General features: G+C 39.3%; 1 protein-coding gene across 7 annotated transcripts in view; it reads right to left on the reverse strand.

The window, feature by feature from the left end:
- asph (aspartate beta-hydroxylase) overlaps nucleotides 1-14,495 on the reverse strand; it is a 31,042-nt gene extending 16,547 nt beyond the window's left edge. For 3 of the 7 annotated variants that reach the window (XM_067604849.1, XM_067604848.1, XM_067604850.1), the window contains exons 1-4: nucleotides 7,292-7,560; nucleotides 5,010-5,174; nucleotides 4,163-4,207; nucleotides 2,868-2,936 (exon numbers count right to left, since the gene is read on the reverse strand). In XM_067604849.1, coding sequence (XP_067460950.1) covers nucleotides 2,868-2,936; nucleotides 4,163-4,207; nucleotides 5,010-5,174; nucleotides 7,292-7,376 — 364 coding nt within the window. In that variant the 5' untranslated portion in view covers nucleotides 7,377-7,560. Of the gene's footprint in view, nucleotides 1-2,867; nucleotides 2,937-4,162; nucleotides 4,208-5,009; nucleotides 5,175-7,291; nucleotides 7,561-9,704; nucleotides 9,851-14,334 lie in introns of those variants that run through there. The other 4 variants (XM_067604851.1, XM_067604853.1, XM_067604852.1 and 1 more) reach the window with 4 other exon arrangements.
- Between the last annotated feature and the right edge of the window lie 10,802 nt (nucleotides 14,496-25,297).

Here is a 25,297-nt window from a genome sequence, read left to right on the forward strand (position 1 = left end):
TGGGATCAAACGCAGAAAAAATATGTAATGAAAGAATGAAAGAGCAGAGTGGGAAAGAGAGGGAGGAAAAGAAACAAGAGGAGAAGGTAAGATAAGTTTTGAGCGTAGGTTAGGCAGCGAGGGATCTACTCAGGCTCTATCATAAGCTGCTGGAGTCGGGCTGTCTACACATGATCAGCAACTAAATCGTTCTGTGTCCTTATTTGAGATATTATTTTCAAATGGAGAGAGCGATGACTTTCAAACTTGCAGCAGTGCTGAACTTCAGGGGTTCTTGTTTATGTGCATAAATGTCTCTGCGCCCCGAAATCAGGTTCAGCTGGCTCTGCTTATGTGTAGACAGCCTTAGACTCAGACATTGCAGTTAGACACAGAAAAAAAAGAGGAAAAGCTAAAGCTGGGTTGTAACTATGTTTGCAAGTTGAAACGGCATGATATGCACACAGTTGCACGTTTTGTCTGATTACATTTTGTGGTAAACTGCAGTGAAAACGTCTTCGTTGAGCAAGCTCAGCAAAATACATGTTCTCCTGTGAGGCTGATTTACCATATACTGTAGGATTATCTAAATGTGTGCATTAAAGGATTACAAAATACATTTCCTTTTGATTTTCAGGCTGAAGCATGAGTGTGTGTGTGTGTGTGTGTGTGTACAACTGAAACATTACCTTCTTTATAGAAAATGATGTGAAAAAACATGTTTTTCTGATATTCAAAGATTTAAGCTTATAATGTGATAAAGTAGATACAGTGACAGTTGAAGAGATTAATGAACTGAAAGAATGACAAGAGGTAAAATGTAATAACATATGAATTCTAATCCTTCATGCCAAGCATGCAGCTATGGGAGATGGGACAAAATCCTATCTGACTACATACAGTGCATCTCTGTTTACCAAGACAAATGTTATATAATTTTAGTTATTATTAACATCATAATTATTACATAATGAACATGGGAGGGTGTCCTTCCTAAGTCATTTGGACTGTGGGCGGACACAGCCACATGCTGGGAAACACACATTCAGAGACAGAAAGACAGCAGATGTACAAGACTATCCTGGTGATACTTCAAAATGGTGTTGATGGTGAACTATTAGGAGTGTGTTGGAAATGTTTCAGCAAAATTTAAGTTAAAATTTTAAACCATTTATGTGCGTTTTAATACTGATGGGAGATGTATATCTTACATGTCTTGCTGAGCATCTATAGTTCTATATAAAGCCATTAAAGCTATTGGTCTAAGAGAGACAGACTCAAACACGTACAATAAGAAGAGGGGAAAAGAAGAGGACAGAGAGGGAGGTGCAAAATAGAATCACAATAAAGAGCATGGCAGCATGCAGTGTAACGCCAGGGTTCTACTAATAGTTTGTTACTAGATGTCATTTGAGTAAATGAATGGGTTGGTTACTGAGACATGACAGATAAAAAGGCTGAAGGTGGGCTGGGCCTCTCTGAAGAGTGATGAACTCTTCATCATAATAACTGATGGTACTGAACAGAAAACTGCCATGTAAGAGTACTTCAGAGCAGGAAAATATGAGCCAAGATCACTGAGTGTAATGACACTTCTCATTAAATGCTTCTGCTAAGAGCAAAACTGAGTATTTTGTACACTGGAAAGAAAAAAAAAAAAAAGCATGGAGATGTTCCTGTTGATTCACATACAGTACAAGTGTGCCATCCAAAGATTCAGACGAAAACAAACTGCTTTTGATCCTCACGGGTCTTTATGCTAGAGCCATGTGAACAAAGACAAACGTGTGATTCCACTGCCTGTCTGTGACAAGTTAAAGTTGCCTATTCCTGCCTCTGAAAGCAAAATAAGCTTCTCTGAGACACTACGCAGAGCACCTTGTCCAGCCAAGTTCAAAATATTGACTCTTCCGTTGGAATTCAGCCATTTGCATCGTCTGTGGTCAAACGCGTCAAAACTAGTGTTAAACTAACTGTTTAATATGTTGAGAGTGATAAAAATCATAAAAAGAAGAGAAGCTGATCCTGTATAAACCATGCAACATGCAGCAGACTTCACAGGAGGAATAAAACTGAAGACAAGTGGGACATTTCTTATTAAGCTCCTTGTTGTCCCGAACACAGAAGAGAGAGGGTCCAAAAACTACTGCTACAACATAGATACAATAATATAAAGACAGAGATGTAGAACATTTACATAGAAAATCAGTACAGTTATGTGTGTGTGTGTGTGTGTGTGTGTGTGTGTGTGTGTGTGTGTGTGTGTGTGTGTGTGTAAGAGGTCTGCTTGTAGGCAACTGAACTCCACATTTGCTTTAATTTAGCATTATTTCAAAAGGAATATTACAACAACCCCTGATAATGGTGAACCTCATTAATTCCATCCTTTAATAACAACTTGTTTGACAAACCTCGGAGGTTTATTATAGCGCTACTACACAGCACCTACCTTCTTAGTTGGAGGCCTAAGCTTCAGGGAGCTTTAGAGATCTTAGACTAATTAAAACTCTTAATACTCTTTTAATGTGGGGACGTTCAAATAGACGCGTGTGGTTTATTTTCAGATTACAAACCAGTTAAGAAAACACACTAAACCTCCCAGAGGGTCTTAAGTGGTGTGAGTGTTTCGCGGAGCTTTTCTTCTGCTCGCTGATGAAATTGTTTCTATGGTAACAGCTATATGATTGTCAGTCATGCAAAAGAAACCCAAAATGCAATTCAATGTAATCAAGAAACACAAAAACACACATTATCAGTGGCCTGCAGAAATGGTCAAACTGAGTAAACTGTGTTTCTGATCTATCACATATAGATTCCCTTTGTTTCCATTTCTGTAAGACACTGATAAACACTGATATTAGTCGTAAGTTGGAGATAAATCAACTTGCCTAGCAGAACTTTAGCATCCTCGACATCAAAATCACCATCGCCATCTGTATCGTATGCCACCAGTTTACCTACAGCAGTGACAAACACACATGTAGACTTACTGTTTGTTCTCACAGGAAACAGACATATTATTGATAACTTCTATTTGGATTTACATGCATCATTCAACACTGACAGACACTTAAAGAAATGCATCGAGCTTGTGGGAGACAACACACTCTTTGATGAGAGACGGGAGGTGAGTGGCTAAATGTTAGCTTGAGCAAAATGACCTTCATATAAACATAAGATAATTTGTGTCTTGTGTTCTCCTTATTTAGACAGGTAGGTTGGAAAAAGTCACAATCATCTAAACGCTTGGTGAATTCCTCTACGGGGGAGTATGAGAAACAACAAGACTAGGTGGGTAAAAACAGGAAATGGCAACAGTCCGGGACTTAATAATGGAAATGTCTGTTACCAAACAAATCCCAATATGGCACTGTGGGATGCTTGGCCAAACAGTTTTTTTTTTTTAGTGGCATAAGAAAACACTTGGAGAAGCTCTAACGTGTGTTCTAGGTTTAGGATGGAGGATGGTAAGTTAAGAACCCTGGATCTAAAGCAGCTGTGCAGTACGTTCTGTTTCTGAACAAGGAAGATTACTTCATTTAACAAGGATGATGTCATGACATTTTGAAATATAACATCCTAAAAATCTGTCAATCACTTCATTTTCAAATTCTTGACATTGTTTTTGTCTGGAATTTTTGAAAATTAAAAGACAAAGGTGTCACATTTCTGTGATTTTTTTGTATAATTTTCTCCTCAATTTTGTGATACAGTGACAAACACTTTCATTAGTAGAACCAGTGAATCTAAGCCTAAGGACATGCACCTGATTTTGTTTTGTTTTTTTAAATACTTTAACATGTTGTGAATATTTCAGCTGAAACCTCTAATAACTGTTTGTCATTACATGTAGGTTAGATTTTTGTTCAAAAGTCTGTGTTTGGCAGTGGCTAAAATGTTTCCTCTTCAACTTTTACAACAATTAGTCCATATTGTGCATGATGTCCAATTTGTCCAATTGCACGGTGACTTTTCAACTGCACAACTAAAGGAGCAGGCACAGCTGTAGGCACAGTCTGTGTAGTATGGTGCGAGTATGACACTGCTGGAGAACTCTTTTAGATCCAGGGCTCTGAGAAGAGTGTAAGGGATTGAGGGAAACATTACAGGAGAATTAGAAGACAAAAACTATAAATGTTATATTGGGTGTAAAGACATACTGTATATGCCTTAAAATCTTTACCTTGCAAGGCCTCAGACAGGTTAATTTGTAAGCCCTTAGCTTTGTCTGCATGCAAAACACAAAACATAAATATTGAATTTATAGCACCATTAAGAAAAAAACAGAACATATTCATACATTAATAGAAGAATACTATGCAGACAGGAATGCTGAACATGAACCATTAGGGATGCAGATTAGTGACAGACAGTATAATGTGATCAGAGATTACAGACATGTAAAGCAGATATATAGATCAGGCTTTAGCTTAGTTGCAGTGTGAATTATGGTCCACATGCTACAGACCAGAGACATAACTTTAGAATCAAAGCTGACAAAAGTGATTGATATGCAAGCTATGATGTTAGGATACTCAAGTTCATCAAAAGCCTGTTTAGCCAGGCCCTTTACCGTGTACATTAGCTCTTATTCCTCTCATGTTTTTGCACTCACTTTATTTGACTGCCTCTCAGCTGCAAGCTTTTTTTAGTGCCTGGTTTGCATTGAATTTTCCAAAGTATGCGGTTTAAAGAAAGTGGGGGACACAGAATGGATTAAGCAAACAAGGACTGAGGAGTGAAGCATAAACTCATGTCAGGTAGGTGCTGATGTGACAGTAGTGTTCTGTCAATGGTCAATATCATGGTTAGACTGGTTCTTCATCAGGGTTGAAGTTCACTTCAGGGACAGATGGCAGGTGGATGTGTTTTAGTACAGATGGTATATAAGCACGATGAAGGAAAAAAGCCATAACAGTTGCCGCCACACCTTTCTGGCAAGGTGCATGCAGGGGAAAGGCTATAGACAGAATAACACATTAAGCTCCTCTTTAAGTCAAATGGATGTGTGTGTTGGATCGTGTACTCACCGAGGACTCCCTGATAGTCGACCAGGTCGAAGTAGACCACGGCTACGGACGTCCAGACACCCAGCAGGGCCAGGACGATGAACCAGGTGAAGAAGCTGCCGCTGCCGCTGGACCCAGAGTCTGACTTCTTCCCATTCTTACTGGCTGCTTGGGTTTTAGTACCGTCTGCAACACAAAGTGTGACAGGACTGTCATTTCATCATCTGAGGACCTGACATGTTTCTTACTTTAAAGGCATTCCTTCAAAAATCAGGCCATGCTGTACGTTTAGGAAGAATCAGTCTCAGCAGCTGCATCGACACTGGTACTCATACTTTATACTGTGTTCACATGGATTCAGTCAGACAGCAGACTGACACTTTCTTCGTCACAGGAAACAGTCCGACGGAATGGCTGGAGGGAGCTATGTAATATCTGGTTGTAAATTCCATCACGGAGGACAGCAAAAATCTAAATATTTTAACAACTCCATCTACTGTTACCGTCACTGGTATTCTGTAGCGGCCTAATTTTACCATCCTGCTCTCATCTACCGTCTGCCAGAATCCATGTGAACACAGCATCACACATTGTGAACCATCGTATGCCACAGAACCAGATGTACTGAGTAAGTGGTTACATTTTGAGGAAGCTGGCAGATTTGATCCCAGTTGAAGTATTATTCATGCATCTGCTATTCAGAGCTGGACAGGAGGCCAATGTAACAGTTTCATCAACAAGCTCTGTGAGGCACCAACCAACCAATCCAAACACATTTTAAACCCAGCAGGTCTCTCCAGCTGTAGGATCTTACAAATACCTTTTGACAAAAATGAATAAACTTCTGTGAATGGACTTGTCACTTGTCACTACGAGGTCTACCTGGAAACCTTGGCAGTGGAGCAGTTGTTAGCCAAACCATGCTAGTCAGGTTAGCCCACAGAGACACACACACAAATCAAACATGCTGAATTATTAGCAATGGTATCACCCAAATCTATCCAGACGTTTTCCTTTTGCCGAGCTGTCACTAAACATTTTTCATCTTAGTTTTACACACTCACACACACTGTGGTCACTCCAACAACAGGAAAAAACTCAGTGCCAGGTGGACAGACTTGATATAAACTATGAGGAATATTAAGATACTTGACATTTAAATTTCACAACAGATTCTGTAAAAAAATATAAACCAGTAAGAGTCACATGTCATCTACTGCAAATACACTAATCCTTCCAGAAGTGGCTGTGGGAGAGGAGCGGAGGCGATGGAAACAGAAAAAGTAAACCACATTCACAAGAGCAATGTGTGAGATGCTATTCCGGGGGTGCCGATGACATCCCACAATGCACGATGGGAGAAAATAGTGGCAGAGAAAATGAACAGGTGTTGGAAGTCCGCTACATGGAGCTAGGTCAAACTCTGACACCCACATTTAAAGAGCATAGTTCAAAGTACTCAAATAAACTGTAGATTTGTTCCTTGCAAACACTCAATCTGAACAGACACACCAATACAGCTAAGAACACTACAATAACAAAGATATTCATACCCAAAGTTTCAGTAACAGTCATGAGCTCAAAATCTGGTTGAATTCAAATGATTTACTAATTGAAAATCCTTCTGAACCTACTAACAAGCAGAATGTGACTTCCAGTGAGCTGCTCCTGCTTAGTAGTTAAAACCCTCTGCTGAATTAAGCCTCTTCAAGTCTCCGACACTTTGAGGAATTCTTTTGTTTGTCATCTTACTTATAGCCCAGCTGACAACATCAGTATCACTGGTCAGACTGGAAGCAGGAGGAATATGGCATGTTGCATTAAGCCTTGTTTGGATTCATATAAAAGTAGACATGAATGTGGGTCAAGGATACTCTGAACAGCTGGAGGCACAAGTAATCTACAACTGGTACTATTCCAAGTTGAACTACTTGAATAACCTGGCTCACCTAAATGTTATCAAACTAAAGAAACTCTTTCCATATTGTGGTCCGATATCGTAATAATCGATTCCAATATTGTATAGTGATAATTCAGGATGCATATATACACTACTGACACAACAATCACTGAGATAACAAGTCTGAGAAAACTTAATACACTAACAGCAAGTGGATATCTTGGCTCTAGGACCAAAAAACTGAAGGAAGCTACCTGCTGCCAGTCCTGCTAAAAAGTGAAGTTTTTGCTTAACTCAACTATTAATCTTGCAGCTACAGGCCCACACAATGACCTCCACACACACTGCCTTGTCCTTCTCAGCTCTCTAGACAGCTTTCCTTGAAAACAGACGCTTTCCTCACCCTGCATTTCCCCGGCTATCACCGTGGGGACGGCCGTGACGACAGAAGGGGTGGCGGACTCGACCAGAGTTGCTGGATCACCCATCCCTGCCAAATGGCGGCCCCGGCTTGCCGACTAACCGAATGACGGGTTGACTGCCCACAAAGACACCATGCAGTCCCAGCAACAAGTAAAAAAAGCAGCTTTGCCTGTCTGCCCCTCTTTCTGTCCCTCCCTCTTCCCTCTACTGATTGTCTGCCTCTCTCTTGCTCATCTGTCAGTCATCCTTGCTCTCCGTCCCTTTTTTTTTTTTTCCTCTGAGCTTGATATGGCACTGGAGGTCAAATGAGTTATTTATAGTGCTGTTAGACCAGCTGGCCCTGACACACAGAGAGAGAAGAACACAGCCATCAACATCACTGCCAGGCTGACTGCGAGCTTTAAAGCACCACCCCCCCATTCCTCTGTCTCATCTGAAAGATTTTTAAGTTCACAAGAGTTGAAAACTCACATATTTGATGTCCATTTTGCAACTGCTAACTGAGGTTAAAAAAAAAAAGGTTTAATCTCCAGTCTGTATTTGCTGTTGTGAACACCTGGGTTGAATTCTGTTGTCATTCTCAGGGGGTTACACTGGGTCACAGAGATGTTGGGTTGAGGGAGGATGGTGGAGGGTGAGGCTATATTAATATAAATCTGATTCAATACAAAATGAAAACAAATACACACTGCAGAGGGATCTTAGTGATGAAAGGGATTCCTTCAGATGTGAAATGATGACAGATAAAATAAACATTGTAAAGAGATTTAGCCCTCTAATCCCAGGAAGTATATAGTGTGTCTAGTTTTTTAACTGAACAAAAGAGTAAGAGTGAGCCAAAAACTGATATCACTTGAAAATGCTTCTAGTAAATACTCTCATACCAAAAAAAGTTTCTTTCTGTTGTCACAGATAAGATGTTATCAAGGGCAGTATGGTGATCATAGTTAAGTTACTATGATTCCTACCCTTACATGATTGTGTGGTTAGCATCCACAGCCAACCATGGCTTAATAGTGCTGAAACAATTAGTTTATTAATCAATTAGTCCATTGGTAGAAAATTAATGGCAACAGTTTTGAAAATTAACCATTTATCCAAAAAACATCACAGCATTTCTGTTTCCAGCTCCTTTTTCAACTGTATATGATTGTAAATTGATTTTTTTCTTTATGGTGTCAGCAGTAAAAAGAACTCAAATGTTTTCCAATCATGTTCCCTTCATTAACATAATTACTGATGTTGCTGATCAGTAATATCGGTTATGTATTGATGTAGATATGGGTTTTGATGAACAGTTCAGTATTGAGAAAAGCCATCCACATTGATGGTTGCATAAAAACTGGGCCTTTAAAAACAACACCCACCTTTTAAACTGCCTCACAGCTCGTCTATGCCAGCAATTTATATGATCGTTTCTGTGGCCTGAGGCTCTCTCCACCCTGCAAAGCTTCACTCATTAACATAGCAGAGGAGGGGCTGCGGGGGTTGGGGTTGTTTTTGGGCTCTACAGCAGATACTCACACAGACACACGACAAAAAAAAAAAAAAAAAAAGTCACACAGGCGTCAACCCATAAAAAAGTAAAATCGCACCGATAAAGCCACCAAAAGACAGTTTTTTTTTCTACATCCATGCTGAGTCAGCTATTCTCAAACCTAAATTTAGAGAAAAATCGATTGTAAAATTAAAACTAACACCTGAGAATCCCCTGAGATTGATTTTAAGAACAGTATACAACTTTTAACAGAACAGAATTACAGATATAATAAAAACTCTGATGCCATTGTCTCATTTCAGTTTGATACACAAGATAGAAAAGATACAGATAAGCAAATACAACCGTCAGGCCAAACTGTACAGCACTGCAATCATTTTGTTATGATCTGACTCCCGTGTCTCTATGTTATAGCAGTGTTATTCTGGCTACAAAGTAAACCAAAGGGCTGATATTGCTGCTTAAAGACAATACCTGTAACGTTACATGTCTGACAGCCAGAAATTCAGGTTCACACATTCAGATCATTGTTAGAATAATTAGCAACACTGAAAAGAAAAGAGCTGAGTCAGATTCTTGTTCTTTCTTCTCCTGCACTGAAGTCAAGTAAACAGCAAAGACCACATAAACAAAATAAAACTAGATAAAGTTAATTTTTGTGACAGCTTGTTTTCAAAAAGCATCCAGTAACAAGCTACTGCCATGAAGACCAATTACATCAGTGATACAAAACTACCACTTTACTGCTCAGAATACACCCACAAACCTTATATTTGCACAGACTAATATGAGCGTCTCCAGCTAACACAAAAAAATTACCATCAAACACCTCCACAATCATGCACACACAGCGAAAGTGTTGTTGCAGAAACATAAAAACCATGCAATAACATACCGCTTGGTTCTTCTGCACGCTCCATGCTCATATGACCACAGCAGCTAATTCACACACACGCACACACACACACGCAGTCTTCTTTTCCAAACAAATGGAAAACTCTCTCTGCTCAGTCTCTTCTCTGTGACGCTCAGTACACATTGTTCATTCTGAGCAGTTCCTCTTGAGTCTTATGTAAGGGGCTGCTGTGCACCGCCTTCAAACTTACCTACTTCTCCTCCCGTGGGCTTTTAACGTGCATGCAAGCTCATGCGTACACACACAGGTTTGTATACCTTTGAAGACATTCCACTCTCTAACCTTTGACACTGCTCACTAAATGCCAACCTCTGACTCTCACTCAAATTTAAAAGCAAAGAGAGGACCTGCTGGATGTCTCATTTTGGAGAACTTTCTTCAACACACACACACATATACATAGATAGACCTCTAAGACCATGATGATGGAATCATTGTGTACGCGTGTCTCCTGGCAGCAAGCAGGTACACCTCTAAATGTGAGAAACAGCTAAGCAAAATGTGTTATCCATACAGGTGGATGGATGACAGACATCCACCCACCAGCCAACTACTTCCACTCCTTTAGTGCAGCACTTGACTGAATGTGGACCTGGCCGATTCAATGTCATGGCGCCAGTATCTGGGTATGCACTCTGTGATCGGTGCATTCCAGTGATGGAGGCTTTGACCTAGCCACGACAAAAAAGGCAGGAAACAAATCCCATGCCTGGCTTTGTTCTGAGCAATCCCCAAAAAGTCACTAGTATTAGCTGGAGCTGTTGTTTGTTGAGCTAGTGTCGGGCTAATTACATTATATCACAGGCTGACTGCAAACAAGCTGGTTAAACAGTGCTGTAGTTTCAGCTTTTTACAAGTTGACAACTTCAAGCCTATTTCCAACAGTAGAGAAGATTCAGTTTGAGCTTTATAACAAATTTTGGCACACTACTAGACTTCAAAATATCATGTGCCACTTCTTATATTTAAATATACTAGAACATGGCAACAGAAAATAAGGATGCACCAATCTTATACTGATATTGGTCCGATACTGACTCAAATAGCTCCATCGGGTATTGGTGAAAAAGGGCTAAATCTCAGCCAATCTATTATCTAGAAGGGAAGACACACCCACCAGAGCAGAGTTGCTACTGTTGTTTCAGTACTGCCAAGCACAAGGCTTAGACAGTACAATGTGTACACTATATAATTTTAAACAAATAAGTAAATATACAGATATTATCTATGTATTTATTTGTTACATTTTGTTTTACAAAGTTAGGAAAGCAATGTTTAAAGGGCCACTGTGTAAGATTTATTGGCATCTAGCAGTGGGGCTGCAGACTGCAACTAAATGAATACCCCATCTTTCTAATTATTATGATACATAACTTTGCATTATCATAATAATCCCAGAAAAAAAAAACACCAGTGCCATATATGTGTTACTTTTATTTATTTCAGTGTCCCCAGGTTGACTCTGCATGTGAAATGGATCAGGAGAAAACTACATATTCTGCTGCAGGATCAACATCCTTAGGATGCTTCAGAAATGGTCTGGTCTGTAAAATGTGTATGACTCTGTATGGTGCAGTCAATGATGGAAGGCAACAGAGAACTAACTACACATGTCTTTACTGTAAAGCAATCATATAAACAAACAATACTGACACCAAAAATTATATAAATGTATCTGATCTCCAGAATGAGTATTCAAGATGGGTGATGCATGTGCATGAGGGTCCCCAATATCCTGTCAGGAGTTATAGAAAGTAACCCCATCCAGGATGAGTCCTTCATAACAGTGGAGACGTGCAATAATTACTCATTTAATATATGAAGCTATTTATATATGAACTGCACTGTAAGGTGTGATTTAACAACAGAGTATGATGCAGCACCAAGCCAAAACTCAGTCCCTGACACAAACACACACCATCATGCAAGGTTACATGGTGATGTTTCCATCTACAGGGTTTAGTTTGCAAAAGGAACACATTCTGCAAATGCAAAGCACACTACACAACATCACACATTAGTCCCAGAGGAACAGACAAGGCTGTTACCCTTTCAGCTCTGCATACTTCAGCAACTCTCAACTGTTCAACCGGAGAGGGGAGGATGAGGAGGCCTGAGGGATTTAAATGATACATAATGTAGAAAAATAAACACCACATGACAGACTGGAAATAGGAAAAAAACAAAAAAGCTAAAATAAGATTTTAGTTAAGCACAAATACATCAACAGAAACCAGAAAAAGGTAAACCCTTATCATGTCTTCTCAAAGACCTGATCCAATCAACCATATGATCAGCACATCTTGCAATAATAAGTTTCACACTGAATGCCTCAAAACATACAATTTACTGTTTACACTCTCCTTTCAAGCTTGACTGTTAGAGCCAAAATCAATATTTGATAAACCACTAGCAGTGTTTAATCATGTGATGTAACTCAAATAAATACAGACAAAGTGCACAAGCCTCTCTCTTCCTATTAAGTATACCAGTTAACCCATCACTGTTTGAGAAAACCCCACTTTCACGTGCAAGTTTTCTTTGATCAAGACGTCATGAGCTCCTGCAGTTAAAAGGACACGTTTGCCTGTAGGTGTAAGAGCATTGAGATAAGGGTCCAGCTTTGGCAGGATTCCCATTCAGTCATTCTAGTGTCACACAATCTTCTCTGCAACCTTCAAAGTTGCACTGCTATCTGCTTTGAGTTACTGTACTTATGACCTACCTGGCTGCACTTCAGCTCTCATGCATAGTGTGCAATTAACTATCATAAAATACTATACCTGGAAAACACTACAATAGAATTCTAGTCTTTGAAAGAGTACAACAGTAGGCCATCAAAGCCATTTACCAATTAGATAAATGACTGCTTTATTATGTTATATTCTTGATAAATTTAGATTAATAAATCCCATCCTGTGCTGGAAAAAATGAGAATTTGTCCATTCTTAGACCTTGTCTTCTGTCATATCTGATCCATTGTATTTGCTGATTTGTTTCATAGTGATCACCAGCACAGACTCTGACAACTGTTGAACATACGTTCATGCATAGGCACAGTGGTGGGCGGACCCAAAAAAAAACTGAACATTTTGTTCTCAGAACTTTTCTAACAGTCACACCAGCCTTTGAACTGCTACAACACAGGACGTTATGAACACCCTGCAGATCAAGCTTTGATAACTACCATGAAAGAAAAACTTGTTTTAAAGCTGCATTATATATTGTGCTGTTTGCCTTCAGCTCCCCATTCATTCATTCATCTGGAAATTGTTGTGTAACCTGCTGCGTTTCAGAATCAACAAAAGCATCGAAATACCACATACAAATCCATTTATAAGGGTGTTCAATGGTTTCATTTAGTAACTCTGGATTCCTTTACTTTGTTGTGGTATCCGGATAGCATCATTCTCTAGTACTATAAGGGGGAGTGCTGTGCAGTCAGTAAAGGACAGAGTGTACTCACAAGTGTAGACTACCACACTTGCCTCTTACAGTTTGTATCAACATACACAACACGAGCTCCCACTCATCTACCCACAGCCACGTGTCAGCATGGGGGTGAAAGTTATCACTGACCAGTCCACGGTACAGCACAGGTAGACATAATACGTAAAGTGGACGTACACTTAATCTAACCAGTACTTTTTTCCCCAGTTAACCTAACCAGGAGTTTTCGGAACTTAATTAATTTTTACACGCAAAGTTTGTTTCATTGATTTTAGAGTCACTTCGCACATTGGGCGCGTGCCATATAAGTTAGTCAGACATTTAAATAACGCGCGACGCTTTCTCTGCAACAAAGCTCACGCAGCAGACATATGGATAAAATATCTGTTGTGCGGGGTCGGGTACCCGTGGGGACCCCCGGGAGCCACGTACAACCCCACCCCCGGCTCCTCATATTGACACGTGAGCATTTCCATAAGTGACTGGATGGAATGGGGGCGGGGTGCCCTGAGCCCTGCCTGCGCCCCGGGGTACACCGCACACAAACTAGCAATGCTGGTACAACTAGGCGACTCAAACCCAAACGCTGACGATGACTAGGCCTACATTAAGCCACACAGAGAGTACAGACTGTGCAGAAGCTATAAACACACACGAGCCAGTGCCCCGCTGTAATCCCGAGAGCTGGAGTAGCCTCGGCTCAACCAGCCGGGACACCAGAGAAACCGCTGCTGTGTTCCTAAACAGCAATAATGAGTTTACAGTAGTCTTTTAAAACATTAACTGTCATGTGTTACACACAATGAGGCATATGAGCTTTACTGTCCATACATTAGATAACGTCGGATTATATCGTTGTGGCGACGCTGGAATTACTGTGCGTAAAAGGACAACAGTGTCGACGTGTTAAAGCAGTAATAGAAGCAGGGCCGTGCTTAAATTTCAAGTGTTTACATGGTCAATAACCCTAGTTTAAGCACGGCTAACGTTAAACAAACACGTCGACACCATTTTAGCCAGCTAGCTAGGGACCATGGCCCTGAATGAAACAACAGCCTGACAGCAGATTAGCTGGCTGACGGTGAAAGCTGAAGGCTCACACGCATCATCCCCGCCACTGCAGTCCGTGATAGAAAATAAAAGAGAAGCAGCAACCCACCTTTGGATTTTACGTGCACTTTGGCGTTTTTCTTTGAAGCCATGGCGACTCTCTGGCAGCTGTGCGAGGTGAGCTTGGACTGGAGAAGAGCGGTGCAGCCGGAGGCTGAATTTCTAGCAGCAAAAAGAAATCAAAATCTGTCCTGCTGCCTCATAAAACTCAGCACCATAGAAACCCCGTCCCTAGTCGAACTGACAGCTATCTCAACCAATGACAGACTTGCTTTAGGATAAAAAGGCGGGACTCTGTAATTTTTTGGCCAATAGAATTTGAGAGGCGTTGAGCTTATTCAACCGTGTGGATAGTCTTATCTTCGCCCCGCCCCCTCCGGTCCTCTTGAACGTGGCAAGATGGAAGATCTTTTTCCCCTCCACACATTTAACATTTAAATATCAAACATAACAACACAGAAACATGCTTCAAAAACAGTATACCGATTTATGGCTGACAGTACAGTCAAATTATTAATAATAAAATCGCAATGTGGATAGGGTTTTAAGTCCACTTCATTTGTGGTTTCAATTAGGCTATAGGACATTTTAATGAGAATTATAATACATTACTAATAACTTTGCATATGCTTTATATTCACAAACTTCTGATGCAGAAGGAGAAATGAAAGTTTGTGGAAGCTTACAGCTACATATGGCCAGTCAGAATTGCCTTAGAATATATGATTTATTTTTGATCATATGTCATTATATACTATGTATATAATCATTGCACAATGGATAATAACTATTTTTTATCTTCTTCACTACTCTCATTTTATTAGATACTACTTATATAATTACTACAGAATGTATAATAATAACCATTTCAATTTTACTATTTAACTATTTTATTTTAATTTGTTCTATTGTTGTGTGTGATGTGTGCTGGACGGTGCTGTTGTAACACTGAAATTCCCCTCAGGATTAATAAAGTATGTCCTATTCTTCTTCTTATGTACAGTATTTTGTGGTGTCCATGTTATTTCTGACTGTATTGCTGAAAGTCAGGGACTTTGAATATACATGGGGTTACCATCAGTCAGTTTTAATAAGATAAAATAGAGGTCTGCAGCTTTGCACCAGACAAACTTAAAAATGTATCCAGCAGTAACAGCAAAAGTTTTGACCTGTCATAGTAGGGTTCACATGTGTTACTAATGACATTAAAAATGGCTGTGTTATATTTGAGCATCCATGCACATTACCGGGACCCTGAAACCGAAGCAGGTCAATGGAACTGTGCTCATTGATTTTATTATGTTATTATGCCAAAAAGACAGAGCAAGTTTGATGCTGGAGTATTTTCCACAACCTGGCAACCCAAATGTTATTCTTATTAATGCCTCATAAATGATCTATAAAACATATTATTTATTACCATTAATAAAGCTGTTGATTAATGCTTATAAATCCCTTATAACAGGTAGCTTATCAGAAAGTAGTAGCTGCCATTATGGTAAACATCTTGTTTGTCTTACTGTCATAATGAGACAACTGTTGTTGATCATTTGCTAATCCATCCAATCACCTGTCTCTCTATATTTCTATTTCACTCATTGTTTTAACAAGTAAAAAGAAACATCTTTATTGACATTTTGTCAGCTTCTCTGGGTAAAACAAAGTAAATGTTTGCTAATGCTAGCAGGCAATTAAGTGAGTAGCTTCTGTTAATGTTAGAGTGGGCTCCCTGGAACTTTAGCATTGCCAACTGGCTTCTGAAATGCTTCCCTTGACCATAACCACATAAAATGTTTGCCTTAACTTAACCACCCAAGGCTAATAAACAAACCTAATCATTTCTAATATTGTTCATTTCCCCAAATATTTTCTGTAATGAGGATATATCCCTGACATCCTGGTCCATTATTTCTGATGAGTTAACACCAAGCTATCTGCTAGACAGTGGGTGAATATATTTGAGGTAACTTACAGAACATTTAAGCATCTTTCACTAAAACAGAAAATATGCACAACTTGCAGATGACTCTCCACCATCAATATTTGTCATCATTCAGACCTTGAAGAACACCACATTAGATATATATGTGATATATATGTGTTTCATAAACATCTATAAATGGGTTTGCACTTTTACAGCACTCAGTGACTAAGCAGTTGCTTTAAATTGTATTGAACTTGTTCAGGTTTTAAGTCTCTTCAAATCTCTGCCCACATCCACCCTTTCACAGCTCTCACCACTGCCCTGCTATCCACACACACACCCAACACCTCCTGCAGAGCACTGACCATTTGGTTATCTCACAAGCATATCTCACATTTGGTCAGCTCACAGACATCACAGCCCCCGGGTGTGTGCATGTGTGAATGTGTGTGGGTGGGTGTGTGCTGTGAGAAGGACAGTTGTTCTCACATACTGTATGTATGGTTGAGTGATTGAGGAGACATTCAAAGAGCTTTCAACTGACCTAATCACTGTGTGGAGTAGTGATTCTGGAGTGATCTAATCACCTGAATGGAATGTCATTTGCATGATGGGTGTGTGTTTGTGGGAGGAGGGCAGGAGTTTATTTGGTTTTGTATGTGCTTGAAAAACTAGTATCACCCGCTGGAAAACTGTAAAAAGTACTGCTGGTTCTCCAGAGTTTGATTTGGAGGACTTACAAATGCCATGATTATAGCAATGCTGCTTCTTATTAATTCTCTTCAAATACAACTGCATACACATTGCTAAAAGACCACTTCTGAATGTGGTCTGAGCATTCAGGTCTCAATGTGTGCTCAATGTGTCTTGAGTGCTGATCGGATCACCCGAGACACATTTTAATGTGACCAGGGCCTAATTTGCATTGGCCAATATGTTTTAGAGTGAATTTAATGCCACCATGGGAAACATTCTATTCCAATTCATTATGTTCTTCTACCACAGTGAACAGCTGTTGGAAAGGAGACGTTGTGGATGCCCAGGAAAACAAAAACAACAAGCTCTTGACTTGAACAGCAAAGACCAGAGTTTCACACTTTAATTCAGAGCTGATTTTTACATTATTTTAGGGCTGCTGATTATTTTCATTATTATTTCATTATTCATTTTCCATTAATCAAATAATTGATTGGTCTATAAAATGTCAAAAATGCTGAAATATGCTCATCATGATTTCCCAAAGCCCAAGGTAATGTATCCAAACTTGTTATATCTGACAAACAATCTGGAGAGTGAGAAAAGCAGCAAATCCTCACATCAGAGATGCTTTTAACCAATTTAGTTGCCTAACCTTAATATGAGTGGATTACCAGCCTGGTAAAAATGTCAACCGAAAATGCCATTTCAGGGAACCGACAGTGTTTAAATTCACAACTGTAAGTGCCTATAAGTCTATGGTCCATGTTTATCACTCATCATTTTCGTACATCCTGAGAATTTAGGAACTTCTTTACTTTGACCTTTACCCATTTTATTGTGCACTACCCAAATGATTATTTGGGTAGTGCACAATAAAATGGTAGTGCAGTTTGGGTTCTTAATCACTCAATCAGACAATCAATTGATATTATTCATTTATTCCTTTTTCAACGGGTTTTGACCCCTGATGGAATGTCTTTACTTTTCAAATGTCTTTAGTGGTCTCCAATGCTGTATTCTCATTTAATTTCAGATGCCATGTCATTCAAACCATTGTCTATAATCATCACAGACAGTGTCTTCTCACCCTGGGAGTCGTTTACAAGCCCTCCTCAGGAGAGCTTGACTTCCTGGGTCTTAAGTGACCTTTTTGTTTCCTTCACCAGCTGCCAAGATTTGACCTGTTTGGAGAATAGTCAAAGGAGTGATGAGATTGGCATCCCAGATGAGCCCCAAAATTACTGTGACGTTTTACCTTTTGCACTTGATTTCAATGAAGAAAGAGACAACTCTCAATGATTATTATATTATTGTCACACTTACTTTAATGCTCAGTGCATGATACACTCATATTCAATACAGACATACAAGCTGCTATAGAGGAGTGATCCCCAAAGAGTGAGGTGAATATTTTTAATCTGTTTCAGACCAACTTCTAGAGGTTGTTGTGACTACTCTATGCATGAGTATAGCCAAACAGACATGTCAAGATCTGTTTCAGAATAAACACATGTTCTTTGTTTCTCTTTCACACAGGAACATATTGTTCTGATGCACAAACATGATTTCTATGATTATCACTAAGCATTTTAACCTTTCACAAGTTCAAACAAGAATTTATACAATGATTTCCCTCACAGGGAAGGGGCCCACAACATATTTTTGCCCCTTGGCCACCCAGCGGGTTAATGTAATGGCCCTTTACCTTCACCATACTTCAACCATACTGTATTTACCATGACCATAATATTTCTCTAACCTTAGCCAAGTGTATTTATTTGCATAAATACAACCTTGCTTTAGTTGCTACCTGATGTTGTTATAAAAAACAAAGACAACATTGACAGTGAATGAACCGCAGTTATGTTTAATGTGAACATTTTGTTCTATTGATAATAAATTAAATCAAGGTAGCATTATGTTTTCTCCAAAACATTTACCAAAGCAAATCAGCCTTGAATAATTATATGAATATATTGATTATAAGAGAGAATTGGATTATAGACACACCTCAGTATAGTACATGTGGCTATTTGACCAACTGGATTCAGCTGGTTCACACCCGCACTTTGAACTGCGACTTTATCATGGTGGAGTGCACCTCAGTGTCCCTGGGAGCGTTTGTTTTGGTAGGCTAGGCTGCTAGAGGGGTGGGAAGGGGAGGGGGGGGTTGGGGTGGGGGACCCAAGGCAAAGTGGTCTTTTATGAGGGGCTAGAAAATGTACATGGATCCCATGAACAGTTGTGTAATACCTTAAGGAACCTCGCCCTTGTTGGCTCCTCATTGCTGTCCAGTGAAAACCATGTATCTCCAATTTTGTTGATTTTGAAATTTTCACATGAAGTATTCCCTTACGGCTTGAGAGAATTATCCTAGTTTTTAAATTAAAAAGATTAAGTAAATTATCAAATTAAATAACCCATTGGATTATCTGACAAAGGCATTATCACGAAGCTGAAAACAGGGATGTTTTTCTAAGCTCATGCAAGGTTTTGAAGATACATGGTTTTCATGGGACAGCGACGCTAGCTAGGTGAAGAAAAGGGGGGTGGTGTCTGCAGGGCAAAGGGCAACAGCAGAGTGAGATTTTTCCACAGTGAAAGGGAGAATGTTGCACAGCAGGAAAACACAACACTCCTGGAAAAGGTGAGTAGGGGGCTGGACTACTAGTCCTCAGGGTACTCAAGCAATTTAGTATGTTTATATTTATTTCTAACATCTCACAAACAAGTAAAAAACAAAAACAAAACAAGGATAACAAATAAAATGAGCAGTTAACATATACTAATAAACAAATTCTCATAAACAACATAAATAAATACTATATGTCTGAAAGGAGTAGGAAGAAGTATCAATATGGTCCAACCTCTCCTTCATTTTCTGCCTCTATAGTTCTATACCTTATAAATTCTCTATATAGAGTTGTTTTTTTTTGTAGTACTGCACAAGAGACAGATTTATTTTAAGTTTTAAAATAAAAGCAGCAGAGGCAGAAATATCCTGATTTTTAGTCCCTGTAGGATCGAACTCCAAAAAAAAAAAAAAAAACACTGTTAAGTCCACACCTTCCATTTTTCTGTTTGAGATAACCCGTGTGACATCATCAGGGTTATTGTCTCAGAAGCCTGAAGCTTTGAAAAGGTTACAAAAAAGGAATATACAGAGAAGCAGAACAGCAACAGCTACAACAACAACAATAGATACATGACTAGCAGCAACAAACAGCAACAGCTGGAGAAGGACAGAGGAAGGACGCCAACACGTCAGCATGGTTCATGGGGTTTCCTGCAGATGAGAAAGCACAAAGAACTCCAGGGAAGAAGTCAAGTTAGTAACATGCATTAATGGTAAAAGAATACATACAGATGGAGAAGAGGAGAGAATAGCTCAGTGCATCATTGGAAGTCCCCCAGCAGTCTAGGCCTATAGCAGCATAACTAAGGGCTGGTCCAAGGCGAGCCTGGTCGGCCCTAACTATAAGCTTTATCAAAAAGAAAAGTTTTAAGCCTACTCTTAAATGTAGAGAGGGTGTCTGCCTCCTGGACCGAATCTGGAAGATGGTTCCACAGGAGAGGAGCCTGATAGCTGAAGGCTCTGCCTCCCATTCTACTTTTGGTGACTGTAAGCCTGCATTCCGGGAGCGCAGTGCTAGTGGGGAAATAGGGTACTATGAGCTCTTTAAGATATGATGGTGCCTGACCATTAAGGGCTTTGTATGTGAGGAGAAGGTTTTTAAATTCTATTCTTGATTTTACAGAAAGCCAATGCAGCAAAGCTAAGACAGGGGAAATATGATCTCTTTTAGTCAGCACATGTGCAGCTGCATTCTGGACCAACTGGAGAGTCTTCAGAGACTTGTTAGGGCAGCCTGATAATAATGAGTTGCAATAATCCAGCCTAGAAGTAACAAATACATGGGCTATTTTTTCTGCATCTTGTTGAGACAGGATGTGCCTGATTTTTGCAATATTACGTAAGTGAAAAAAGGCAGTCCTTGAAATTTGTTTTATGTGGGAGTTAAAGGACATATCTTGATCAAAAAGAACTCCCAGATTCCTGGAGGCCAGGGTAATGTCATCTAGATTAGCCAAATCATTAGATGATGTGTTTCTAAGATGTTTAGGGCCAAAAAGCTTTGCCAAAAAGCTTTGCCAAAGATTCCATTAAGTCTCTAAAGCAACTTATTTATTTTATATTTATTTAATTTTTGATATGTTTTGAGGTAGTTTGGTTGTATTTATTATATCTTTTTTGAAAATGATTATGATATGATATATTTTCAAGCTGTGATGTCTGATTTTTGTAATTGAGTTTTGTTAAAGTAAAAACAAAAAACAAAAACACAATGATCCTCCAGAGTAGAACTCCTCGTGGTAAATGAATAGGTTTAGATGTGTAAAATTGGTGGAATGCCCCTTTAAACTCTGACATTTAGAAATGATAGGGATTCCCCCAGAGGCTTAATTAGCAGGAATAGTCTCCCCTGTCTGAATCACATCAGTATGTTTACATGTACTTAAGTAACCAGGTTACACAGAGAAACTATACTAATGTTTCTTATCACATGTAATTTTTAGGATGAGAGTCCTGCAGACTATCATCAAATGGAGGTCTACACAGTAGCCTCATGTCTTTATCTTTGCTTAAACTGGAAATACCTGAACCTCTCTGGTTCCTGCTCTGGAGTTCTTCCCTGACACTGGAACATACTTGAATAGAAGGCAGCAATGAAGGAAAGGACATTAGATAATGCAGATACAACATGCGTGGTAGTCACTGCAGCAGTACAGCACGCCTGCCAGCCATGCTCTGGATCCAATAGACTTTGTTTATAGATTATCTTTTACAAGCGTATACACATGAAGTCTAAAATCAATTACTTTTACACTGGGGCTCTGTTTCTCAGCCCTAATGCACATGCAGAGGCATTACCTATTTTCTTATTTAATTGAAACAGAAAACATTTAGCTCAACATGTCTTTAATGCTTTTCATCAATCATTTGGCAAGTACTCAACCAACTGTTGGTTCATCTTGCAGCCGGTGTCATTGATGGCAGAAGACTGAAGATAAAGATTTCACTTGTGAACAATGTCTGAGATGATGTTAGGAACAGACAACTCCTGTTAGAAGCAGTAAAATTCAGTATGAGACATTGAACGATTGAAATAACTAAACTAGAGAATTACCCATTTTTAGTTCATTTAATTTGTAAGATAGAATTAGACAATTCTTTGGTTTGGGGATGTGCTACATGTGGTTATGGAGTGTTTCTGTGTGTTCTGGGTTGAGTTTTTATCACTGTTGCAAGTCTCTCACACTCTGTCTTTTAGCTCTCTGGCACCATCTGCTGACAGAGTACATTAGACATCCCCTCTTTCAGGATGGCCTGATTTCTCTGACCCACTTTACACATACACAGTATTTGCACTGATACACAAAGCACCAGCAGTGGTGTAACTGTCGCCAGTGACTGTTCTCCAGCCATCAGACCTCCACACAGATTTCTCCATCAGTTAAGAGGACTTTGCTGTTTAGACAGTGTGAAATCATTCTGGCTCAGTGTAGCTGGATGGATAGATCCAACATGATATTTCCCCCAGCTATTTCATGGCAGATCTGCTTAGTCATATCAGCTATTTTCAATGTTTTATTTGAATCTACTTAGTACTAGTAGCTATGGCAAAAGAGGACTTGCTTGCTTGATGGCTCCGTTCCAGCAATTATTTCAAACCAGCTGTTAATAATGTTATTAGTTACACTTGTGTTAAACAACTCACTTTGTCTGCTGTCTATTAAACTTTACTGAACACAACCACCGACGTAGAGATGAACTGCTAGCTTCATATATTAAGATTAAAGTATAAAAGAGATAATAAAATATGTTAAACATGCATAAAACATAAATACAAATGACTAATAGGAGGTCGACATTACTTAAAGCCCTCCCTGGCAATTGTTAGACCTCTTTAAAGGGGAACTCAATCGATTTTCCACATCAGCGTGTTTCAAGGTGTTGGGGAATTCTACTGTATAAATAAAAAAAGTAGTATAAAGCCTTTTGTGTCTCCAGAGGGAGCTGTGCGAAATCTGATAAATTGCCTCAAGTGATGTTGAGTCAGCGTCAGTTGGGTCTGAAGACCATAAGTTTGAAAATGAAAACAATCTGGGGTTGTGGAGTTAGAAAGAAGTGAGGTTAGCAGACCTCTGTAGCTCTTCGTCTCTGCTGGAGGCTAACAGTTCCAGGCTACATTAGCTGCTACTAGCATAACACACCCCAACCACCCACCGTACTGTATGCGATTGAGTTGCATTGTGGGTAATGTACGTGTCAGGTAGGAAGGAGAACATCCGGAATAAAAAAGACAATATCTTTGCATCAATTTTGATACTGTTTATTTTATACTGTCCTCTGTGAGTTTGACAATATAGGAGTGCAATGCTGAGTCAACGGAGTACTCCTTTAAAAAACACATAAGTTGTACTCAGTGTTTGAACGGTTGTTTTAAAGGCCTTCGTGTATTCAGTGAGTTTACAGGTGGTGGTTGAATGCATGTGCAGACCTTTAATGGGCCAAGAGGATCCCCTTAACAGATGTGGGTGTTATAATAATTAATATTTCAGAAAAATAACATAGTCTTCCCATTGCTCAGCAGAGAATGTCACCATGAAACAACATTTTCCTTATATGAAAAACATTTTTTGAGTTCCAGTCTGGGTTTATTTTTGAAAGAGAGAGAAAGAGAAACTTGAATGGCAATACTGCACTGTGAGTGAATGCTGCAGATCTCCAGCCACAATGTAATGATGATGTATTTCATCTCTGTGAACCCTTTGATACACATCTAAAACTATTTCCAATTAACAACACACTTCATGCCATACTAATGGTTATGAGGTCAGTGCAGGAGTACATTCATATACCTCAAATATCCCTTTGAGATGTGATAGTGACCTACTATAAATCTCACAAATGAAAAATAACGCACTGTAAATGTATTGCTTTGTAACTGCATGCATGTAGGAGCTGAATATTTGGTACAGGAAGTATTTTGGGTACACCTCCCTGTTAGGAAACTTAGTGTGTGTGCATGTTGGTGAGGGTCACTGCTGCATGTCTTTAAGAGGAACAGTGTGGAAAGAACCCAGGAAACTGTTGATTAACCTGTAGATTTCATCAAGTGATGATGAACACATAGCGTTGACAAATCAAATCTCTTCTAGTTTATTTAAGCATGTCTGCCAAAAAAAAGAAAAAAAGAAAAATATTTCCATAACACATGTTGTGAAAAAAACCCATGTGAAATTCCAACAAGGTTTCTAACTGTTTCTAACTACGTCTAATGATTAACTGTTTTCCTCTGGGTGTGCACTTGCTCACCACACGCCCACACTGTTCAAATACAGAAAAGTAGCATTTCACCTATTTCAGAGAGTTGTGTATACATGGTAGGTGGCGTAATGCTTACCAAAAACTATTGCAGTATCTCCTTAGCGGGAAGTGGTGGAAGTAGTGGTTGAAGTGATGGAAGACATACCAGTTTCAGACTGTTGACATGTAGTCAACAACCAACAGCAGGGTTCCCAAGCAGGGTTGGAAAGTCTGTAAAAAAACAAAAGGTGAATTTGTCAGTTACACAAAATGAGTTGATTATGTATGATTTGAGTATATGATTAGTTATTTTATAGAACTGTTACATTATTTCTTCCACCATGGTTTGGAAGGAAACATCTTCTGCACAAAAGGTGACATCCTTATTGCTCAGCTGTTATCAGTGAATCCCTTATTAAACACAGACGACAACTGTCAAATCTTCTGTTGTCCTTGCTTCAGCAGGGTTTAGACAGAGCCCAGTAAACTACAATCTGCAAAAACTGACTTTTCAACAGCGAGGGCAGACAAAAGAGGTCATGACCACTTTCAACACAACAGTTCTGAACCCACAGTCCTCCAAGTATGTGGTGTGCATCCTGTGCAAAGCAAGGACATTTTTAGCCTCTGATTTGAGATCTGTGATAATGAATATAGGAATGAACGGCAAAGAAGCAAAAGGTTTACACATTTCACATCACAAACATTAAAAACTGACATGGATTGAGCGCAGACATTTGGCTTTTGCAGAGTTGTAGAGCAGATAAAGGGGCTGATCGACATGTTTACTGATCTGCTAACTCTGATCAAAGGTCTGTACAGTAACAGTGCACAGAGAGAACAACAGGGAGGAGAGGGAGGTCAGTGAGACAGACAGAAAACAACATGCCAGGGTCATGAGAGTAAAGTTTGAAGTTTTTTAAAGTTGCACAAATCATTATTTTGTTCATACTAACATTGAATCAAATAACTTTGCTATATACTCTTTTAGATCTCTTTTTTGTTTTACAACACTTT

Source organism: Thunnus thynnus, chromosome 12 (assembly GCF_963924715.1).
Source record: "Thunnus thynnus chromosome 12, fThuThy2.1, whole genome shotgun sequence".
In the NCBI taxonomy this organism is placed as follows: domain Eukaryota; kingdom Metazoa; phylum Chordata; class Actinopteri; order Scombriformes; family Scombridae; genus Thunnus; species Thunnus thynnus.